The sequence below is a fragment of the Sinocyclocheilus rhinocerous genome, unplaced genomic scaffold (assembly GCF_001515625.1).
Source record: "Sinocyclocheilus rhinocerous isolate Xijiao unplaced genomic scaffold, SAMN03320098_v1.1 scaffold2765, whole genome shotgun sequence".
Lineage (NCBI taxonomy): Eukaryota > Metazoa > Chordata > Actinopteri > Cypriniformes > Cyprinidae > Sinocyclocheilus > Sinocyclocheilus rhinocerous.
Genome location: NW_015653018.1, coordinates 38,248 through 62,598, shown reverse-complemented (window position 1 = coordinate 62,598; position 24,351 = coordinate 38,248). Strand labels below are relative to the sequence as shown.

At 32.6% G+C, this 24,351-nt stretch overlaps 3 protein-coding genes across 3 annotated transcripts in view; 1 reads left to right on the top strand and 2 right to left on the bottom strand.

Moving 5' to 3' along the window:
- The window catches only part of LOC107715532 (rab-like protein 6), a 33,772-nt gene extending 31,935 nt beyond the window's left edge, over positions 1–1,837 (bottom strand). Inside the window, exons 1-2 of the mRNA XM_016521685.1 lie at positions 1,706–1,837; positions 659–907 (exon numbers count right to left, since the gene is read on the bottom strand). Coding sequence (XP_016377171.1) covers positions 659–907; positions 1,706–1,837 — 381 coding nt within the window. The remainder of the gene's footprint in view (positions 1–658; positions 908–1,705) is intronic.
- LOC107715537 (TNF receptor-associated factor 2-like) lies at positions 1,750–11,590 on the top strand. The gene is made up of 11 exons (XM_016521689.1): positions 1,750–1,846; positions 3,363–3,573; positions 4,414–4,492; positions 4,604–4,702; positions 4,847–5,008; positions 5,092–5,166; positions 5,295–5,369; positions 7,129–7,680; positions 9,483–9,660; positions 9,756–9,904; positions 11,094–11,590. The coding sequence occupies exons 2-11, from the start codon at positions 3,386–3,388 to the stop codon at positions 11,310–11,312; spliced, it is 1,776 nt and encodes a 591-aa protein (XP_016377175.1). The 5' UTR covers positions 1,750–1,846; positions 3,363–3,385; the 3' UTR covers positions 11,313–11,590.
- A 4,767-nt stretch (positions 11,591–16,357) lies between these two features.
- The window catches only part of LOC107715542 (tenascin-like), a 43,480-nt gene continuing 35,486 nt past the window's right edge, over positions 16,358–24,351 (bottom strand). Inside the window, exons 14-22 of the mRNA XM_016521693.1 lie at positions 24,071–24,190; positions 23,660–23,803; positions 22,224–22,354; positions 21,272–21,404; positions 19,890–20,041; positions 19,201–19,297; positions 18,945–19,106; positions 17,898–18,061; positions 16,358–16,672 (exon numbers count right to left, since the gene is read on the bottom strand). Coding sequence (XP_016377179.1) covers positions 16,562–16,672; positions 17,898–18,061; positions 18,945–19,106; positions 19,201–19,297; positions 19,890–20,041; positions 21,272–21,404; positions 22,224–22,354; positions 23,660–23,803; positions 24,071–24,190 — 1,214 coding nt within the window. The 3' untranslated portion in view covers positions 16,358–16,561. The remainder of the gene's footprint in view (positions 16,673–17,897; positions 18,062–18,944; positions 19,107–19,200; positions 19,298–19,889; positions 20,042–21,271; positions 21,405–22,223; positions 22,355–23,659; positions 23,804–24,070; positions 24,191–24,351) is intronic.

Here is a 24,351-nt window from a genome sequence, read left to right as displayed (position 1 = left end):
TAATATAATATTATATTATATTATATTATATTATATTATATATACAGTAATAATAAGAATATAGCCTATATGAATGTATATATTTAAAACAAAAATAATTCAAAACATGCTTTTTTTGCATATGCATATAAGAATATAATAATATTCCATATATTACATAGGACTATATATTTGACTGAGATACCATGATTGTTTGTGGAGACTGATGTGTATTCTGAATTGTTTATTGTATTTGTCCTGTTCTTTTATGTATTTTATGTTTATTGTTGATTGTAAAGCACTTTGGAAAAGCGCTATAAAAAGTACAACTTATTATTATTATTGTTATTATTATATATAATATATTATATTATACAGTAATAAATATGTGTGTGTGTGTGTGTGTGTGTGTGTGTGATTATGCATACATCCAACATATAATATAATAATATCTATAATATTAAGAAAACCAATTATTAATTTTATTGAATATTATACAGCAATAAGAATATACATGTATATGTATATAAATAAAATATTCAAAACATATATATGTACATATATTCAACATATAATAATATTCTATTCTAATAATGTTCAAACATATGCATGTGTTTTATATTTTTGAACCGGTTTATTGAAACGAACTGTCCGAAAGAACCGGTTCGCGGAAAAGAACCGGACTTCCCATCACTAATCCCTCGGAGTCAGTCAGCTGTGGAATGCCGTGAGGAGGACTGCGAGAGGGGCGAGCGTCGGTGCGCGCTTGTGCTGCAGCGCCTCTAGCGGTAGGATGATGAATAGCCGCGCTGTGGCGCTCAGCGCCTCTAGCGGTGTTATGATGAAACAGCAGGGCTTTAGCGCCTCTACTGGTAGAATGGGATCCACAATCCAAATAGACAACCGGCAAAGTACAGTATACTGCTACCTACACCACTCAGAACATATAATATAATATAATATAATATTATATTATATGTTCTGAGTGGTGTAGGTAGCAGTATACTGTACTTTGCCGGTTGTCTATTTGGATTGTGGATCCCATTCTACTTTATTGAATATTATACAGAAATAAGAATATACATGTATATGTATATAAATAAAATATTCAAAACATATATATGTACATATATTCAACATATAATAATATTCTATTCTAATAATGTTCAAACATATGCATGTGTGTTATAGGCCTATATATATATGTGTGTGTGTGTGTGTGTGTGTGTGTGTGTGTGTGTGTGTGTATACATATACAGTGTACACACACACACACACACACACATTCATTCATACATACATACATATAAATGCAGATCTAATATATATAGCACATGCATTTTTGACTATTTGGTTTTATATATCTTTTAGAATATTATTCCATAATATTATTATTCTAAATTCCTCGCTATTGTTGACACTATTCTCATCATTATTCATATGATGCTGTACAAGTACAGTAGATCTGTATAATAATAGTCAATATGAATATTATACATTTGTATGAATATTATGTATCGTATTTACATTATGCACCAAACTAAACAATAATAACAATAATAAAAACAAAATATTAATAGTAAACATTTAGATGGATATTATGTATCTACATTACGCACCAAATAACCATTTTTCCTGCATTTCAGGAGGTTATCATGATAGATAGTCCTCCTGTCCTGTTAGAAAAAAACAAGCTCAGAGATCCAAAAGCCTAGTGCATGCTCACATTATGACGTAATCCTGTGAAAGAGCACGCGCTCTTCTCAACAATGTCGACCACCAAAACACAGCAGACGCGCCGCGCGCCTCCGTCCATCAGAGCCCAAGCGGAACCGAGCAAATGAAAGTGAAATCTCATCGCGGTGCGGTAAGTCTGACGCGCGCATCAGTGCGTCTGTCTCAGAATGCACTCTTTGATTCTCATTTTATTGCATGTACGTTTATTGTCAGGCTCACCATATCCCTTTAATGTATGTAAAAGAGGCGTGGCGGTACAGAAAGGACGCAACAACCATCCGAAAAATGTTGCATTTGCTTAGCAACAGAGGAAAAGATGAGATGTGCAATTGTCAGCTGATTGCATGATGCATATCGACGGGCTGCATGGTCGATATCTGACAAAAGTGCTTTGAGATACGCATGAAAGGTTCTAGTGTGTGTTTCATGTGAATGTTTACACCACTGTACACTATTAATATCATTTGTGTGGATGTCTGTATGCAAACACACACATACAAGCAAAACTGAAACAGAAACAAAAAGATAAGGTTTGGAATTATGTGGCCTGCTGTGCACGAGTCTGTCAATCATTATTTTTAAAAAATGTTTATCTAATTACTTTACAATACTTTTTATTTCAGCCTGTGCAATTGCTAGCAGAGCATAACAATCTTATCAAACGCAATAAATGTGATTAATGTACAAATAATAATGCTATGTATTGTTCATAATGTGCTTACAAACAGCAAGACAGCTCTGAATATGCTTCTAAAATCATAACAGACAGCACAATATGTGTTAGGTGTAATGCTACATTTTGCATGTCAGTGCTTATTTAATTTCGTTCTTTAAAGTAAGATTGCTTGATAAATAGCTAGGTAAAAGATAATGTTCAACATTACAAAAAATAAATAATAATAATAAATAATAAATAAATTCAGATCATCGGGACCTTTATGTGAAACTTAAGGTTTTGCGTCTCCCTGAAATCATCTGCCTGACTTTGCATTATCTATTACCAAATAAATAAATGACATGAAATAATGATTTGCAGAGTATGGAAACCTGTTTCCGCCATGAAATAATTGTAATCGCAACTTTTTATTTTTCGCAATTCTGAGTTTATATTTCACAAGAAATATCTCACAAATATAAACTCAGAATTGCAAGAAATAAACTCGCAATGTTGAAAAAAGAAAAAAGTCTGAATTTTGAGAGATAAACTCAAAATTGTGGGATATAAACTCAGAATTATGGGATTCAGAACTTGCAATTCTAAAAAAAAGTCAGAATTATAAGATATAAGCTCACAATATTGAGAAAGTTAAGTTTGAGCTATAAACTCAGAATTGTGAGCTATGAACACGCTAATGCGAGAAAAAAAAAAGTCAAAATTGTGAGATAAAAAGTTGAATTGTAAAATTGTTTTATTTATTTAATTCCATGACGGAAACAGTGGGGGAAAAAAAAACAGAATTGCGCGATGTAAACTCAGATTTCAGAGGGAAAAAAGTCAGAATTGCGAGATATAAACTCAGAATTGTGAGATGCAAACTCACAAATGCGAGGATGTAATAATGTAATAATCTTTATTTTTAATGGAAAATCCCTGTTGTCTATACTTAATAATAGTTTTCTGCCTCTGTGGATTCTCTTTTGTTTAGATCAGGAAGGTTTAGAGGAGGACATGGCTGCTCAAGAACCCTCTCCCCCGTCCTCCATGGAGAACAACAAGCCCGGGTTCCCAAAGAAGATTCTGGCCAACAAACTTGAAGACAAACATTTATGCAGCTGCTGTCAGAACATTTTGAGGAGACCGTTCCAAGCGCAGTGCGGCCATCGCTTTTGTTCTTACTGCTTCAACCGAACTGTTGGGTAATTCAGTCTGCTGATCAAAAACAGATGCAGTTATTTGGCCGATACAATTCAGTTCTGATGCAATGACTTTAAAACATTCATTGGGGCGATTGACACATACGGAAATACCGGAATGATGACACTTTTACCGTTCAAAAGTTTGGCATCTTTTATTCTTATATTCACTAAGGCTGCATTTATTTGATCAAAAATACAGTAAAAACTGAATAACTGTTGTTCAAAATAACTGTTTTCTATTGACTGGTTTTGTGCTCCAGGGTCACATATTTTAAATTGTAATTTATTCCTGTGATGCAAAGCTGAATTTTCAGCATAATCACTCCAGTCTTCAGTGTCACATGATCCTTCAGAAATCATTCTAATATGCTGATTTGCTGCTCAAGAAACATTTCTTATCATTGACAATGTTGAAAACATTGCTTCATATTTTTGTGGAAACCGTGATACATATTTACAGGATTCTTGGATGAATAGAAAGATCAAAAGAGCAGCAAGTATCCAAATCTTTTGTAAAATTATAAATGTCTTTACTGCCACTTTTGATCAATTTAATCCATAATTTCTGTAAAAAGTATTTTTTTCCCACCAACAAATCTTACTGACCCCAAACTTATGAACAATAGTGTAATTTTGAGGTATAAAAGTTTTTAGTTTTTTTTTGTATGCAATATTTTTTCTTATAGTTTTACCGTGGAATCTAATATATATAATGATAGTAATTATAAGTGATTATACATAAAAAAAAAAATACAATTTCACATCACAACAAATATTTAAGCATTGATGCCAAAAATGTTGATGTCAAAATAGCTAATGTGTGTTGCATTGCCATTTTAGATCAGGACCACAGAAATGTAATGCCTGTATCAAGGAGGACATCTTCGAAGAGCCCACGTCGATCCTCAAACCAGGCTGCGTAAGCGCAAAAGCTTTGCTTAATGTGAATCCAGACTTGTGAGCATTTTAAAAATGATTTAAAGCCAAACCTTTACTGCAGAGCATGCCCATTCTCTGTGTTTTCTTGCAGGCGTTTCCCGACAATGCTGCCAGAAGAGAAGTTGAAAATCTTCCAGCTGTGTGCTTCAACGAAGGCTGCTCCTGGAAAGGCAGTATTAAGGATTATGAGGTTGTGTTCATTAACATTAGCTTTATTGATATACAGGAGCAGAAGTATTTAGACACTACATATGCATAAATATTCAGTATAAATGGAGAGTTTCTCATTATTCAGTTGGTAACTTGTGTCATATTTTTCGTTTGTTTTTTGTAGCTGAGCCATGAAGGGAAGTGTGAGTTCATGATTCTGCCGTGTCCCTTGTGCAAAGAGCTCATTAGACTGAACGAACAGGAGCGTCATAATGAACGCGAGTGTCCTGAGAGAACTCTCAACTGCAAGTACTGTAAAGAACCATTTCACTTCAGAAACATCAAGGTAAGTGAGTGGTCTGAGAAAATATGTATTAATTTGAAAGGTGGGAAAAAAGCATTTTATGTTACAAAATGATGCTTTCACAGGCCCATGATGAGATCTGTCCCAAATATCCTATGATTTGTGAAGGATGTGCGAAGAAGAAAATCCCCAGGGAAAAGGTGTGGTAATCAAAAACATCACACAAAATTACAGTATTATTCAGTAACACTCAGTTAAGAAAACAGAACTAGCAAAACTGTATGTACGGATGGTCGATATTTAAATTTCTTTGCGCTCCTCTTTTTAGTATGTTGACCACATCAAGTTCTGCAGCAAATTCAGGACTCCATGCAGATATCATGTGGTTGGCTGCGACATGTCAGTAAGTAGTTTTCATATCTAGAACCCTATAATTTAACACAGTTGTACACTCTAAAAAATGCTGGGTTAAATATAACCCAGTGCTGGGTAAAATAGGGACAAACCCAGCAATTGGGTTGTTTTGACCCAGCGGTTGGGTTACTACCCAGAAGGTTGGGTTAAACATTTAAAACCAACCGCTGGGTCAAAACAGCCCAATTGCTGGGTTTGTCAAGAAACATTTCTTATCATTGACAATGTTGAAATCATTTAACCCAGCATTTTTTAGAGTGTACAGTTTTGAAAACAAGTTTACAAATAATAAACACAATCAGTTGGAGTCAAAAAATGGTCATGAACTACCCTTTTCTATGGAATGATATTCCGGACAATATTCAAAAGGAATTGCAAATAGTATTCGCAGTTGCGTTTTCAATTTGTGGATGCATACATTGTGACATAATCCAAACGGAATTGCAAATCATGCATTTGTGTTTCCATTTTCTTTTCCGTGTATGTAACATGTCTGCCAAATTTAAAATGGAAACGCAAAGTCCATTTGCAATTGCATTTCCAAGTATTACAAGTTATGATTTTGTCATTTTTGAATAGCAATAGAAAATCACCCATTTGTTGTTTCACTTTCTCCGTGTCCTGCTCCAACCCGCACAAAACTCAAATGGAATCGCAATCCCTTTGCACTTGCCTTTTCAATATTGTCTGGAATATCATTCCATAATTTTCTTTTTCTCTATCCCAAACCTCAGTGTACAGCATAATGTACATACAACACAGGGTTAATTTGTTTTAAAGCAAAATGTTATTATTGGTCTTAAAGCTAAAACCAAAACCATGAAAATCATTGGTTACTTGAAATAAATTAAATGTTAACTGAAAAAAAATTCAATAATATATATATATATATATATATATATATAGATGGATTTAAAAAACTAATAAAAAAAACAACAAAAAAAAACTACAAAATTACTAAAATTTTAACTAAAATTAAAGTGAAAGAAAATAATAAAGAATAAAATGTTCAGAAAATAGCAGTGGAACTGAAATAAATCTGGTATGTGAGGAAATAGACTAGTATTACTTAAAATATATAAAACTATTAAAATGTTTAATTGAAATAAAGTAAAAAATATTAAATGAAAAACTTAAACTTAAAAAAAAAACTTAAACGACTTGGCAACAAACTGAAATAAAATAACTAAGTTGAAGTACTAAAATTGCTAAAACTGAAATAAATCAAAATCAAAACTAAATAAAAATATTAAAACAATTAAAAAAATGACAACAGCACATAACAAAATTACAAAAACTTAAACTTAAAAAACTTTTAAATTCAATTTAAATTTATCAAATATCACTGTTTCATACAGATACAAATGTAAAACTAGAAGTTGAAATCAAAATAAATTAAAAATGAATAGAAATGTTTAAAAAATAATAAAAATGACAAGCACATAAAAATATCAAAACTTAAACTAAAATGAAATCGAAAACTGAAAATATAAAAATAAGAGTTAATTCAAAATATTAATAAATGCTAACATTAAAGGAGATCTTATATAATTAAAATGTATAAAATATCACTATTTCTCACAGATACAAATATAAAACTAGACTTTTATATTTTCTGGAAAAAAAAAAAAAGTGAGCTAGGATTCAGAACTCAACTCATAATGCAGTTGCACGATGCAAACCGAATGATTTGAGGAATCATTCATGAGTTACATGCTGAAGTTTAATCTAACTGGTTTCCCTTTGAGGTGGAGAAGGAGAAGATCCACGATCACGAGCGTGCCTGTGCTCACGAACATCTCAACCTGCTGTTGCACTACATCATGGGCATGAAGGTCAGTCTGGAGGGCCTGCAGCCCCAAAGTCTGGAGCTGGCCGGTCACAAAGCACACGAGCTTCACCAGGCGCTCCGAGACCTAGAGGCCAGAGTCAGTCAGCTGAGCGCCATCCCGGGCCCGACCGGACCTCCCGTGCAGGGGGTGCCCTCCTCTTCATCCTCCGCCTCCTCGTCCTCCGCCGGCGCGCCGCCGCCTCCCCCTCCGCCCGCCGCCACGCTGCCCACGTCCTTCACTCCTCTGCCCAGCTCGGTGGGCGCAGCGCTGGAGCTCCAGCTCCACAGCGAGAAGACCAAGGTGGCGGATCTGGGCCGTCGCTGCCAGGAGCTGGAGGTGAAGGTGGGGACGTTTGAAGACGTGGTCTGCGTGCTAAACCGAGAAGTGGAGCGCTTCGCAACCACCATGGAGGCCAGCAACCGCCAACACAGACTCGATCAGGACAAAATCGAGGCTCTTAGTAACAAGGTGTGCTGTCTGTTTTAACCCTGTAAAGCCTGACATATGAAATAATAGTCAGAAAAATCAAATTTTTTGAAATTTAGGTTGCATATGTGGTTTTTTGTTGAGTATCATATTTGATACATCAGGCTTTTATGGCTCATATAGTATGATATGTGACCCTGGAGCACAAAACCAGTCTTAAGTCGCTGGGGTATATTTGTAGCAACAGCCAAAAATACATTGCATGGGTCAAAATTATAGATTTTTCTTTTATGCCAAAAATCATTAGGATATTAAGTAAAGATCATGTTCCATGAAGATATTTTGTACCTATCCTAACAAAGCATACATCAATGGAAAGCTTATTTATTCAGCTTTATAAATCTCAATTCTGAAAAATTGACACTTAAGACTGGTTTTGTGGTCCAGGGTCACATATAGTGAGAATATGGAGGAATAAACACCTCAGTTTTATTCCGATGCAATTTGGTGCAGATGCTGATATTTATATGGCCAAAAAGAAAAATTAAATTCTGATAGCTTGTAATGTAAATAAATGAGATCTTTATAACACTATAGCAGATACTTACATAAAATAACTTTCACAGTTTGAGTTGAATTACTGAAATAAATGAACTTTTCCATGACATTCTAATTTATTGAGATGCACCTGTATACATATCAGTTGTGACCCTGTAACTTCCATAATTTGTCTTAGTAAGATGATATTTAAATGCTTAGTTTTATTATCAAAGTTCTATAGTTTCAAAACATATAATGCAATGCAATACAATGATGATTGAACAAATAAACGTTCCTCAAATGACTGATGATCATATCTGATACTCACATTTTAACATGAAGTGATTATTTATTATTGTGAATAAATTAGGACTGAATATATTAATATAGCATTTTTTGTATCTACTACTTCTAATAATAATAATACATAACTTAGAAGCCTTTTTAAATCATATATTCAAATAGAAATGTATTTTTAAATAAATTAGGATTTAAATATATGCTAATATTGCATTTTTTTATTTGCAATATATATAAAAATATAATGTAATGCATGTATGCATATATAAATGAAACTAGGAGAATACATAATAATAATAATAATTATCATAAAATAGAAGCTTTTAAAATTTTAAGTGAATACATTTTTTGTGAATAAATATCAGTTGTCATGCAACAGTATATATCCTATTAATATGACTTATTAAGATGATATTTAGAAAATGCTTAGTTTTATGATCAAAGCTTTGTAGTTTCAAATCATATAATGCAATGCAATACAATGATGTTTGAGAGATGAACAAATAAACGTTCCTCAAAAGCCTGATGATCATATTTGAGACTCACATTTGAACATGATTTTTCAAAAAAAAAAAAAAAAAAGGTGTATGGATAATCAAGTAAAGCTAAGTTGCTTCAGTCCAGTAAGTTCATCTTGAAGTATTACTAACAATATAAGAGTTATTCTTACCTTTACTTTATAAAAATCAGTATTTCACAGCAAAAAGACACGTGACGCACGAGCTGAAGGTGGACGTTTGTACAATTAAACTAAAAAAGCTATAAACTATCAATCAGACGACAGAATGTAATAGATTGTGTACAACAAGTATTTCAGAAAAGTTTTGGTGTAGATAATTTAGAGGCCTTAGAAATGTGCGTATCGAATATGATACAGTAAGCTTTACAGGGTTAATATCGTCAGTATAAATCTTTAGTAATGTGATCGCAACTTTTTTGCCTCCAAATCTAATCAGATGGCCTCACGCCCGTATTTCTCCATCACGACTCTGTGTCTCATGTAGGTTCGTCAGCTGGAGCGGCAGGTGGGCGTTAAAGACCTGACTGTGGCTGAAATGGAGGGCAGATTGCGGGAGATGTCTGCCTCCACGTTTGACGGCGTCTTCATCTGGCGGATATCAGATTTCACTAAAAAGAGACAAGATGCCATTGCTGGACGGGCGCCTGCCATGTTTTCACCCGGTAGAAACAACCACATTAGTCAGAATAGACACGATGATGATTGTTTTGATTTGTAAATTATATATTTTGACTAACATGCTCCTCGTTTTGTTCAGCATTTTACACAAGCAAGTACGGCTATAAGATGTGCCTGCGGATTTACCTGAACGGCGACGGGACGGGTCGTGGAACGCATCTCTCGCTGTTTTTTGTGGTCATGAGAGGAATGAGTGATGCGCTGCTCAAATGGCCCTTCAACCAGAAGGTGCATCACCATTTTTTAATGCTTGTCTTCAGACTTATGCTACATGTGTTAAAGCAGCAACGAGGAGTATTGTTGTTTTAAATGAACACATTACAGTATTACACTATTCCTGATAAAAATAAATAATATTGTTACTTTTAATGAAAGGTCATTTAAATTCAAATAGGGCAACTTTAAGTGATAATTTATTATTGTGAATAAATGATGATTGAATATATTAATATTGCATAATTTTTTATATTTCATACAGAATGCATATGTAATAATAATAATAATAATAATAATAATAACAATAATATATAACTTAGAAACCTTTTTAGGTCATATATTGCCAAGCATATAAAAATGTATTTTTGTGAATTTAGGATTTAAATATATGTTAATATTGCATTTTTTTTAGATAAAACAGAAACTTTTAAAATTACAAATAGGGGAATTTTAAGTTTTTAAGTGAATATAGAATTAAGTGAATATAGATATTAATTTTTTTGAATTAAAAAAAAATAATACAATGAATATGATAAAATGTATTTTATTGTATTTATAAATTTGTTTATTTATATATATACTGTATATATATATATATATACACAGTATCTCACAGAAGTGAGTACACCCCTAAGTGAAAATGTCCAAATTTAAATACTGTATATATATATATACACAGTATCTCACAGAAGTGAGTACACCCCTAAGTGAAAATGTCCAAATTTAAATACTGTATATATATATATACACAGTATCTCACAGAAGTGAGTACACCCCTAAGTGAAAATGTCCAAATTTAAATACTGTATATATATATATACACAGTATCTCACAGAAGTGAGTACACCCCTAAGTGAAAATGTCCAAATTTAAATACTGTATATATATATATATATATATATGTTGTCTACTTTCGTACGACATGGTTAGACGCTGCCTCTGCTGCAGGATCTGCTTCACCACAGCTGGAGATTTATTCCATGACGTCTGTTTCAATAATAATAAATAAAAAATGAACTAATAAATTTCATGTATTTAAATTAAATATTTGATGTCTATTTTAATATTAAGAATAGTACTAACGTTCTGTGGTGTAACCAAAGCCATGCAGGTGGGGGAAACGAAATGAACCAGCCTAACCTAGCCCAAAATGCATGCATTGCTATGTGTTTGTGAGCTGAAGTTAGTTACTTTCTTCCAGGTCACACTGATGCTGCTGGACCAGAGTAACAGAGAGCACATCATCGATGCTTTCCGTCCCGACATCACTTCCTCCTCATTCCAGAGGCCTGTAAGCGAGATGAACATCGCCAGCGGCTGCCCGCACTTCTGTCCGCTGTCCAAGCTGGAGGGCAAGAACTCATACATACGTGACGACACCATCTTCATCAAAGCCATCGTGGACCTCACTGGCCTTTAGGTTTTCTACTTTTGTACGACATGATTAGACGCTGCCTCTGACGCAGGATCTGCTTCACCACAGCAGGAGATTTATTCCATGACGTCTGTTTTGACACGTTTCCCTGCATGTGTTAAGCTGTCACAAATGTTGCACTGATGCACAGTTCCAGAAAGGGTCAGTAGAGCTCTATAATAGGCAAAAGGGTCATGCAACACTGGAATTGAACGTGAAGTCCGGTCCAGTTACATAGTGTAGATCATAATGCAAAATAGATCATCCAGAAATTAAAATTTGATGAAAATTTTACTCACCCTCAGAACATGCAAGATGTAGATGAGTTTGTTTCTTCATCAGATTTGGAGAAATGTAGCATTGCATCACTTGCTCACCAATGGATGCTCTGCAGTGAATGGGTGCCGTCAGAATGAGAGTCCAAACAGCTGATAAAAACATCACAATAATCCACACCCCTCCAGTCCATCAGTTAACATCTTGTTAGTGAAGTGAAAAGCTGCACATTTGTAGGAAACAAACCTATCAAGGCGTTTTTAACTTCAAACGAGTCCTCTATCCATAATAATGTTGTCTGGTCTGAATCAGGAGAGAAATATGCACAGATCAAGCACAGTTTACAAACAATTCTAAACAAATATGTGGGTGGATTGTGATGTGAGAGGACAACAGGAGATGTACTTTTCACTAATGGAAGCATTATTACGGATTATGGACTATTTTTATTGATTATGGATTTTTTTTTTCAAAGCCGGAAGCAACAGTTTGAAGTTAAAGACGTCTTGATGATGGATTTGTTTCTTACAAACGCGCATCTTTTGGCTTCACAAGATGTTAACTGATGGACTGGAGTGGTGTGGATTATTGTGATGTTTTTATCAGCTGTTTGGACTCTCATTCTGATGGCACCCATTCACTGCAGAGCATCCATTGCTGAGACAGTGATGCAATGCTACATTTCTCCAAATCTGATGAAGAAACAAACTCATCTACATCTTGGACGGCCTGAGGGGGGAGTACATTTTCAGCAATTTTTCATTTTTGTTTGAACTATTCCTTTACGCTCTTCAGCACAACATAGACTTTTTTTTTGCATTTACTGTACTAATTACTGTAGGTGGAAAATGGATTTAATCACGGTAAAACGCGTTAATATTATCAGTAGCAGAATGCATCCTCTAATTAGACAGTTTGTTTAATAAACAAACACGCTGATTAGCATTTTTATCAATTGCAATTTGCATGTCGAAAACCACGAAATGTGGCCAGCACACTTTATTTTGGAAACGTCATTGCTAAGTGGATAAATTGTGCTCCTGTAGTGTTTTTTAAGGGTCAAGGGGGTTTTAATTGTCATACAGTAAGTATAGTGAGGGTCATGATCGTGGATTTCCTTTAATTGGTGTTTGGATACATCTGTGGAAGATAGTTTGAAGTTTAAAGGTAAAAATCGTATAAATCTTACCGTAGGTGTCTGTGAAATAAACGGTCCCGGGCAGGAGTCCTGTGCACATGAATATTCAAGTTATTATGTTGCATTTTGTATATTTATAAGAAACAATGAGAAGTCTTCTTATTACTTTTGTAAATAGGAATATTTATACAGTTTACATGGTACATCGGAGCTTGAGTTTGTAGTGCTTGCCGGCTTCATGGAGTGCGAGTTTGTATTCTATTCCTTTTAAATTCTTCTCACTGCCGAACGACGTACGAGGCAGTTTGTGTATTTTCTAGGCTAAACTGAGATGTTTACACAGGACCAAGCATTTGAAAACTTTTGCTATACAATTCTCTTTTATATTTGGCATTGGGGGTGTAACTAGTTAACCAGAATCCACTGATTTTAAACCAGTTATGACAACTATTGAAACTTCTCCTACCCAGAAGGTTGGGTTAAACATTTAACCCAACCGCTGGGTCAAAACAACCCAATTGCTGGGTTTGTCCCTATTTTACCCAGCACTGGGTTGTATTTAACCCAGCATTTTTTAGAGTGTACTAATTACTGTAGGTGGAAAATGGATTTAATCACGGTAAAATGCGTTAATATTATCAGTAGCTGAATGCATCCTCTAATTAGACAATTTAATAAACAAACACGCTGCTTAGCATTTTTATAAATTGCAATTTGCATGTCGAAGACACTTGCTAAGTGGATAAATTGTGCTCCTGTAGTGCAAAACTGTTTTTTTGAGGGTCAAGGGGGTTTTAATTGTCCCACAGTAAGTATAGTGAGGGTCATGATGGTGGATTTCCTTTAATCGGTGTTTGGATACATCTGTGGAAGATAGTTTGAAGTTTAAAGGTAAAAATCGTATAAATCTTACCGTAGGTGTCTGTGAAATAAACGGTCCCGGGCAGGAGTCCTGTGCACATGAATATTCAAGTTATTATGTTGCATTTTGTATATTTATAAGAAACAATGAGAAGTCTTCTTATTACTTTTGTAAATAGGAATATTTATACAGTTTACATGGTACATCGGAGCTTGAGTTTGTAGTGCTTGCCGGCTTCATGGAGTGCGAGTTTGTATTCTATTCCTTTTAAATTCTTCTCACTGCCGAACGACGTACGAGGCAGTTTGTGTATTTTCTAGGCTAAACTGAGATGTTTACACAGGACCAAGCATTTGAAAACTTTTGCTATACAATTCTCTTTTATATTTGGCATTGGGGGTGTAACTAGTTAACCAGAATCCACTGATTTTAAACCAGTTATGACAACTATTGAAACTTCTCTGTGCATGGGAGGCCTCAATCTGCAAATGCACATGATATTTATCATAAACAGTTTACTCATCGTGAGTGACGACACCACTGCTGACATACTTTAGAGATGAATAAAATAAATATTAAACATGATTATTCTTTTATATGATACACTGCTTCTATTCTTAAAAATAAAAGCAGATATTGATATATTCATACTATATAAGCAATCGCTATGTATCTTTATATATAACCATAAGCTCTCAAAGCGAGGGATCTTTATACAGTAAATGTATATACAGTTTACATCTATTTTATTATATTTAATGCATATTATTTATATAGCTGTACATGTGCAGTCATGGTGGTTTAAAACAAATTTTCACTTCTTCTTAGTAAATTGTCGGAAGTACAGATTAATTTGTACATGCGATGCCTTGCGATAAACTAAATCTGATCGCTCGATATGAGAAATAGTTCATGTCAAAGCTGAGGATCTATAAACTGCAATACTGATGAAGCTCAGTTTTAGGGCATTTCTTAAAAGGGATGAAATAGATGATACCAGACATTAAAAAGATATGTTATACTGTGTTTCTGTGACATTATTTGTGCCAAATATGCATAGTGTTGTTAGAGTTATTAGATAATGATCTGTCCTTTAATGAAAACGGATTGAATGTATGTCCAACTCAAAAATGTGCAATTTTATAAAAACAAAAACTTAATTTCACTTTATTATTTTTCTCTTTAAATTGAGATTTGTGGCAGGTGAAATTTCCAGCTAATTTTTCAAGTATATTACACTGCAAATTATATACCCGCAGATTTGTAACATTCATAACAATGGGCTGCTGATTCAAAATATTTTATTACTTTTAATGAACAATTTAATTCACTGAATAATTATTCTGGCTAACAGAAGTTACTAAATGTACTGTATGTATCAAAAACTGAGCTACAATAATTAATGCAACACTTTGATTTTGACAGCTCCCAATTTTTTCCCCACTATTTAGAAAGATGTTTTTCCTGTACCTCTATCTTTTTTTAAAGTTTATTCAAGTATGTTTCTATGTAAGATGCAAAAATTGTCATAAAACATAAAAAATAACATTTCACAAACCTTGACCTTGTTGATATTTTACAATCTCAAACTTCATGGTCTGCTTACGAAGCAACATTACGCTCATCAACAAGACTAGAATTAGTTGTTATTATGTGTAATTAACATTGCTGGCTGTATTAGAAACAAATTTCTGAATGATAATAAAAAAAATATGATTGAAAAAACAAATAGGAAATAAAAATTTAATTTGTAACGTTGGGATTTTTAATGTGTTGTCAAGTTCTCTTTACCTATCCAGAAAAAAAATAAAAATAAATAATAATTAGTAATTCTCACAGAGAAATTAGTTTTTTAACAATAATAAAATTATAATATTTTTATTTTAAAAACAAAACTTTTAATCATAAATAATAATATTATAAAATAATAGTATAATATTGTTAAAACACACACACACATACAGTATATATATACAAACACATTATATAGCATAATATAAATATATAATTATTAATTGTTAAAAACCAAAATTCTAATTGAGAAATATATATATATTTCTCAATTAGAATTTTGGTTTTTAACAATTAATAATTATATATTTATATTATGCTATATAATGTGTTTGTATATATATACTGTATGTGTGTGTGTGTGTGTGTGTGTGTTTTAACAATATTATACTATTATTTTATAATATTATTATTTATGATTAAAAGTTTTGTTTTTAAAATAAAAATATTATAATTTTATTATTGTTAAAAAACTAATTTCTCTGTGAGAATTACTAATTATTATTTATTTTTATTTTTTTTCTGGATAGGTAAAGAGAACTTGACAACACATTAAAAATCCCAACGTTACAAATTAAATTTTTATTTCCTATTTTGTTGAAGATCAATTTTAGACACATTCCAGGAGAAGAGATCAAGTTTAATCAACACTTTTTAGGGATTATAGATACTGAGGACTCTACGGGGGAAAAGAAAACAATCACATTGAAATTTGATTCTTTAATTTTGAAAACTGACAAAATGAGCACACTTATTTGCACCATCCTGACTACCGCATGTCAGACCTGAGCGTGGTAATGATTCAGTTGAGGAAATGACATCACTGGTCTCGAAGACACTTCCTCCTCTGAAAAAAAATCTGTACAAGATCATTGAATATTTCCTTTAATCATTCTGAAAATGGAGGTTTGTTATAGGAAGATCTTGTACCGTCACATTCAAACATCACATGTCACATGCCTGTATCTACCAAGTTTATGTAAAACCCTCCACCAATCACGTCTGTTTCTAACATATCAAAGGTCTAAAGAAACAGTATTCGCTGGCGTTCACTGGGTCTAATAATGTTGACATGGAAGGCAATGTTCGAATGGCTAAAACTGTTCCACTCAGGAGTTTTAATCGTATCTGTCTGTGCCGAGAGATGTGTGGGATTTTGGGGAAAAGAGAAAGAGGGACATTTAAAGTCTATGATCTTCTCCGTCTGCCTTCCAAGTTTCTGAAATTGACTGGCCGGATCTTCATCTCCGCGAATGGAATCGAATGCTCGTGGCCTTTCCAGTGGAACCAATTGATGCCCTGTGAATTAAAATAGTTTCATTTAATTTCAATATGTTACAAAACATTTCAGTGTTGTATATGAAAGGGTATAAAGTACTTAAATGTATTTTAATTATTGTAGTTGAATATTATTTGGGGGAATTTGTACTTTTATCTACTCGAGCATTATTGAACCTGAGGACTTGGATGACGTTTTATGGATTATATTTCCAAGGGAAAATTATGTTTTTTACTAATTACACTTTCATTTAGACCGCTGATTATTATGATGCAAATCTATCCTCTTAATATTAAGCTATACTGGTAACACTTTACAATAAGGTTCCATTTATTAACTACATTAGTTAACATGAACTAACCAGTGTAATTTTTGTATTAATTATATACTATTATAGTTTTTATTAATATTTTGAATGAGCTTTTATTTTTAATAAGGTTCCATTTATTAACTACATTAGTTAACATGAATAAACCAGTGTTGTTTTAGTATTAATTATACTATTATAGTTTTTATTAATATTTTGAATTAGCTTTTATTTATTTTAATTGTAATTTTAGTTACATTGTTAGTAATTTTGTTATATGCTTCTGTCGTTTTTTATTTTTTTTTTGTTTATTTTAAATATTACTATTTAGGTTTCATTTATTTTTATTTCAGTTTTAGTTTTAGTCCAATGTTAATTTTTATTGAGTACTTTTACTGTTTAAACTAACTTAAACTAAACAAAAACTAGAAACTGAAACCAGTTAAATAAGTAATTCATCTAATATTTATTTGATCTTATTTCAGCTTTATTTCAAGTAACAAAAATGTTTAATAGTTTTAGTTTTAGATGGAACTAACAATGAAAAATACTTCTAAAGCATTTACTAATCTTAATCAATGTTTATTTAAAATTTTCTAATACATTATTCAAATCAAAAGTTGTATCTGTTCATATTATTTAATGGAGCTGAACTAACAATGAACAGTTGTATGTTTATTAACAAAATGAATAAATACTGTTAATTAATAAATACCAGGACAAATGTGCTGCTCATTGTTAGTTAAAGCATTAACTGACATGACTAATGGGTCCTCCTTATTGTAAAGTATGTATATTTTTGTCTATTTTACTGAGAAAAGTCAGATCATGTTTATGTTATTTAACTTTTATTAAAAAATTTTTTTTTTTTAAAACGCCAGTAAAATTCATTTTGATATAAAATTTAATTGGCCAAAATATTGGAGAATATGACTTGCTTTGCTGTGACTGCTGTCTCCATATTTCCCCATCAGGTTCACTCGATGGCAGTTTTTATACCAGAACGCTCCCTTGTAGGACAGGGCACAGTTGGTGACGGCAATGTCATTGTCATTGTCATAGGTGGAGAAGGGTCTGTTCTGGTGATATGACAAGGAATCACCTAAAGAGAGACACAAAGACACAATATTACAAGCTCAATATTACAAAACCTTTGCCAACATTGGGTATGAAATATTATCACTCATTTAAGAACGATGCATCATGAAGTATGCATGTATTCTAGGGTGAAATGATCTTATGATCATCATATTTGCATGAGATACGGTTCTTAATTGGCATTGATGGTTCTATGAAGAACCTTTAACATCCATGGAACTTTTCCATTGTACAAAAAGTTTTTATAGTGAAAAAATATGGATGGAACTTTTCCACTGTACAAAAAGTTTTTATAGTGAAAAAATATGGATGGAACTTTTCCACTGTACAAAAATAACTACGTATATGGAATAGCCGTTTTATAAAAGCAATAAGCCCCGTGAAGCCATGGTTTACAGTGAATTTATAACAGCTAAGGGGGTTTTAGGCACTTCGCTTCACGTCGTTCCTAACAACGCCACTAAGCTGTTATAAATTCACTGTAAACCACGGCTTCTTGGGGCTTATTGCTTTATTAGATTATTATAGTGTTCTTCACACTAAGAAAAATTGTTATTTTAAAAACTGTTCACTAAAAAGTTATTTTTGGAACCAAAAATGGTTCTTCTATGACATCACTGACATCGCCTCTTTTAGGAACCTTTATTTTTAAAGGGGTCCTATTATGCTTTTTCACTTTTTCAACTTGGAGAGAGGTGTTGTAATAATGTAAAATATGTGAAAACTAATGTGTTTTTCGAACAACCTAGTATGAGAGCCCGTTCTAGTACACCCCCAAAACAAAATCAAGACTTTGTAAAAGAGCATAATAGGACCCCTTTAAGAGTGTAATATGTATTACATTGGATAATAGTGTATACCAAATGCATAAAGTATATGGAATTCACCTGCGGTACCACTGTATGTACCAATCTGGATCTTGTAGCGGGACCGAGGATCTGAGATGTAAAATTTATCGTAGACTGCAAACACACTCTCCTGTCCGTCACGCAGGTCCACGCGCAACTCGTACTGACCGGCTGAGCTGATTTTGTGAAGATTTGAAAGTCCTGAAAGACAAAGACGCACCATCTGCGTCAGTAAACCCAGATTGAGTAGATTTTAGTGTTATAATGACTTTGGTCTGTTAAAATAGAGTCGCACCGAGCCAGAACTCATCGTTCGTGTCACCGAATCCTGCAGAGTAGTTCCTCCAGTTCCTGTAGAAATCCAGCTTGCCGCTCTGACGCCGTAGGAACACCTGTGGAGACAAACACATTTGTTTACAGGGGAAATTAGTTCATGCATTCCCTGGAAACTGAACCCATGACCTTGGCTTTTTTTTCTTTTCTTAGAATTGTGAGAAAGTCAGAATTGTTACCTTGAAAGCCTCAGTTACCATTTTTCTTTTTTATTATTTGTGGCAGAAACAAGCTTCCATACTTACTCATAGTAAAAATGTTTCCATTGAAATATGATACAACTTAATCATGAATAGCATAACAAGTATTCTTATAATTCAGAAACACATTTAAAACTAACTATATTACTGCTCAAACTTAAGAGTTATGGGTTTGTTCGAATCATCCTTAAAGTCAACATGAAATCAAAAATTTTTTGTTGTTGTTTGTTTTTTTAAATGAAATACTGCAATAAAACGAGATTATTGATGCAATTCAGTCAATCTTCTATTTTATTCCATTCAGTTTATTCAATCTTCTATTTTATAACATTCAGTTTATACATAGAGGTTAGTTTCAGCTAAGTTTAATGGTGCAATGCAAACATGTTTAGTAGTGTGTAAGCTGTAAAACTAACTGGTGCAACCGGTGCAAGAGCTGATCTGGACTCACCATCCAGCCACCGCCGTCGGTGCTCATGTCACAGTAAACTCGGACCGGCTGCTTCTCGTCTCCGCTGATGTAAATGGTGTACGGACCCGAGGCCGTCTCTCCGTTCAGCAGAGTTTCTGAGCAGTCCTTGGTGTTCCTGTAGCGCGTGCCAGCTGCACACAATATAAGGATTTGATTCAACAATCAGACAGCAAATATGGGTTACGAGTCCAACTCTCTAACCATTAGGCCACGACTTCCCCCGTAACACACACAGATCACACGAACAGTGAGTGCATTTTCCTCTCACAGCCAAAAAGTGGATCTGTTTTTAAAGAACTTAATGCAATAATGCATAAATCTGACTGCTAAAAAAATAATCAAATAAATAAATCTTACTGCATAAAACAGTAAATAATCTTCATAATTAGTGCAAGGTTATTATTATTAACTAAAAACATTTTTTTCCACTATTTGAAATAAAATAAAGAGTAACTGAAATGTTTTTTTTTTAAATTTTTTTTTTAAAGTAGACTCATTTTATTTCAGCTAATTGTCAAGGTAACTTTTCTTGGTTTTATTTAGTTTAAGTACTAAAATAACTAAAACTAAATAAATGACAATTAAAACCCAAAACTTAAAAACTATATTCTGACAAATAAATAAATAAATAAATAAATAAATAAAACAGTATATATATATATATATATGTCAAACAATAATTGTGATAGTATTTTCCTTATTGTGGAGCATTAATGTTATTGATTAAAGATTACAGTAATGATTTATTTACAGTAATGATCATTTTAGAATAATTGATATACTGTTTGTAGTTTTTGCTAATGTTTTCATTTTGATTTTATTGTTATGTTTTTTGTTTTCATTTCAATTTGAAAGGTTTTATAATTTTGTTATGAGTTTTTGCCATTTTTATCAGTTCAAGTTCATTTATTTATACAGCACATTTGAAAACAGCCACAAGACTGACCAAAGTGCTGTACATTAAAATCAAACCATAAACACATGAATCAGAAATAATAAAATATATGAATTTAAAACCAAAAGGAATGACCGATAAACAATTCTGAAGACAGAGTAATAATCAAGACCATAATACAATGTAATAAGAATGGGATATTAGTAAGGCAGTATCAGATTGTTTTTTTTTTTGGAATATGTCTAAATAGTTTTTATTTTTAGTTTATTTAGTTTTAGTTATTTTAATACTTCAGCTTAAACTGAACAAAAATGAGAAACGTTGCCTTGGAAACTTTTTTTTTATTTTATGAAATATTGCAGTAAGAATGTTTTGCAATTGCAGTTTTGATTTCATGGTGACTTTAAGGGTGATTGGAAGTTTGTGCTAGGAGAAAAGCAGTGTTGTGTGTAGTAAACAGACTGACCCGTGCTGAAGACGGTGCTGATCCGTGTGCTCCTCTTGTCCTCAGTGACGGCCTGCAGTCGGACTGTGTGCTCAGTGCTGCTTCTCAGATCAGACAGACCGTGTGAGGTCGCAGACGGCTCTAGATTCAGTTCCTGTGTGAACATGCATCAATTATGATCTGAACCCCTTTTTAGTATTTAATAATTATTGTTAAGCATCATATATTATATACTATTTTGATCACTTTTGTAATGTTGCAGCACTTTGAGTATAAGTTGCATTACAAATAAAACATATGATTATTATTCGGATTATTATTATGACTATTATTATTATGATAGTGATGATGATGATGATGATGATGATTATTGTTGTTGTTGTTGTCTAATCGTATCCAAAAACAGAATTCTAGAATTTACAAAATTCTCTAGATGTTCAAATTGTGCCTATATAAAATAAATTAATAAAATAAAATATTTTTTTGTTTGTTATGGTGTTAATTATTTAAATTAATTAATTTATTAAAATAAATAAATAAATAAATACATTTTGTTATAGTATTTTTATACATGAAATAATATGTATTATAAACTATATTACAATATAACATATTATCAAGCAATTCATGTATACTTATACAATATTCTCCAGATGCTCAAATTGTGCCTTGAGCCATATAAATTACTAATGCATATAGGTTATATTAGTTATATATTATGACTAACACACTTTAAATCTGCATGGATTGTATACGGTATAGTTTTATATAGATATTTCAACCTCAAAAACGTCTTTTGTGCTCCACAGAAGAACGCAAGTCGTACAGGTTTGCAAACAACACAAGTTGATTTTTGGTTGAACGATCCCTTTTATATGGCCTATGTAATTACACTAAAAGCTTGAAATTCTCAATAGCAGAAGTGGGTAGCTATAAACATCTGAAGGTTAGTAGTATGTGAGAAAAGTCTGACCCTGACATCCCCGTCCGCTGCTTCAAAGGTCAGGATATATGCGGTGATGGCGGCCCGCGGCGGCGTCCAGGTGAGAACGGCGCTGTCTGTCTGAATATTACTGGCAACCAGATCACGCGGAGTGTCCACATCTACATAACAGCAGAGAAATCAGATTACACTGACATTTATTCAGACAATTAGATGAGTTAGAATGAAAAAAAAAAACATGCTAATATTAGGGGCAGCACTTACGAATGAGCTGGAAATAAATAAAAAATGCATTCATTGTTTAGAATTGATCATTGTTATCACAGCATTAGCTGTGTTAATGACAGTCCATTATTTTGAGAATCAGGAGAATGACGGTATTTTCAGTGAAGAAAACCGAGTATAAAAAGAATCCTAAACTCAGGTTCTCTCACTGATGCATTATGGGAGAATATATTTTTATTTACAAAATAGTTTTTGACAAAACAGAAAAAAAGTGTTGAAATAAGCAGGCCAGCAGTTTATTATTATTATTATTATTATTATTATTATGCAGGTAGTTACATTTGGAAAAAGATACATTTTTTTTGTATTGATTATCAGATGCAAGGCATACAATATTTAAAAAAAATTTTTTTTATTATTAACCATTAAAAAATAAATAATAATAATAATAAGTATTATTATTATTATTATATCTTATAATTATTATAATTATTTTTAAGTAATTTGTGGCACATAATATATATTTTTTCAACCAGGACACACGAGAAACTAACAGTAAATAACTTTCAAAAACATAAAACATTAAAAGCTGTGTTAATGCTGATTTAAATATTCCATATTTGTTGTATTTTGATACATTAAATGTTTTTTATTATTCAATTAGGTCACATATGATAGAACAACAGGACATTTCTTTAAAAAATGTTTATTCTTAAATAAAACAAAACATTAAAAGCTGTGTTAAACCTGCTTTTAATATTACTACTACTACTACTACTACTACTAATAATAATTATTATTATTTTGAAAATTATTTTTTGTGATAAATTAAATGGTTTTAATTTTCGATGAAGACATATTAAATAATAGGACATAAAATAATAATTAAAATAATTATGAAAATTAATTAATTAATAGAATATAATGAGTATAATGAGAATTATACTCATTATATTGAATAGGAAATGACTAAATAATAAGACAATTAAAATGAATAGGACATAAAACAATACAAAAAAAGAAATATTTTATATTATTATTAATGTTAATATATTAACATATGAATCATATGCAAAAAAAAAAAAAAAATGCATTACAGAATTTCACTATAATTTTAAATCAAATTCCTCCCTGTTTCCGAAGAATCCCGCATATGAACTGCTCAATAAAGAAGTGCTGCTGTATTGGATGAGGTCTATAGGGGGCGCTAGAGCTCTAGTAATGGCTGAAGCTCCTCTCACCTGTGGTGAAGTCTGTGGTCGCTGGAGCACTTTTCTCTCGGTTTCTGATGGCAAAAACATTGACAGTGTATTGAGTTGCTGGAGCCAGTGAACTCATCTCAAACTCCACCGTGTTTCCAGAAACCTGCTCTGATATCGGTGGCACTGTGGAGAAAAATACATGAATCAGAAATTATTCTATAAAAACTAAAAAAGACAGAGCATGTGAAAACAGATGTGGGTTTATTTTGGGGTAGCTGACATGTCAAGCAGTGACAGCAGTGTCCTGCGGTGTGACACGTAATATTAAAATATCTCAAATAATTTTTTGCTCTACACAGGGCGAGCAGCAGCAGAGACAATGCAGACAAGTCAAGAATGAATAAAGAAACCCAAACTAGAGCACAACAGAGAGTGCAGGAGTTTCCTCACCAGTGTCTGCACTGTATGTGATGACATATCCATCCACGGTCGCCACGGCAGGTTGCCACAGCAACAGCGCCTTTGTGTCGGTGACATTGACAGCAGTCAGGCTGCGTGGCGTATCCAGGGCTGGAGGTAAATTAATTAAATAATAAAAACATTATTTTGGCATGACTGATCTGTTATTATATAATTATATTATTGGTTATTTATAAAATCATGGTGTTGTTTTGTTATATATATACACAATAAATTCAATGTATATTTATACCTTAATATAATAATTATTT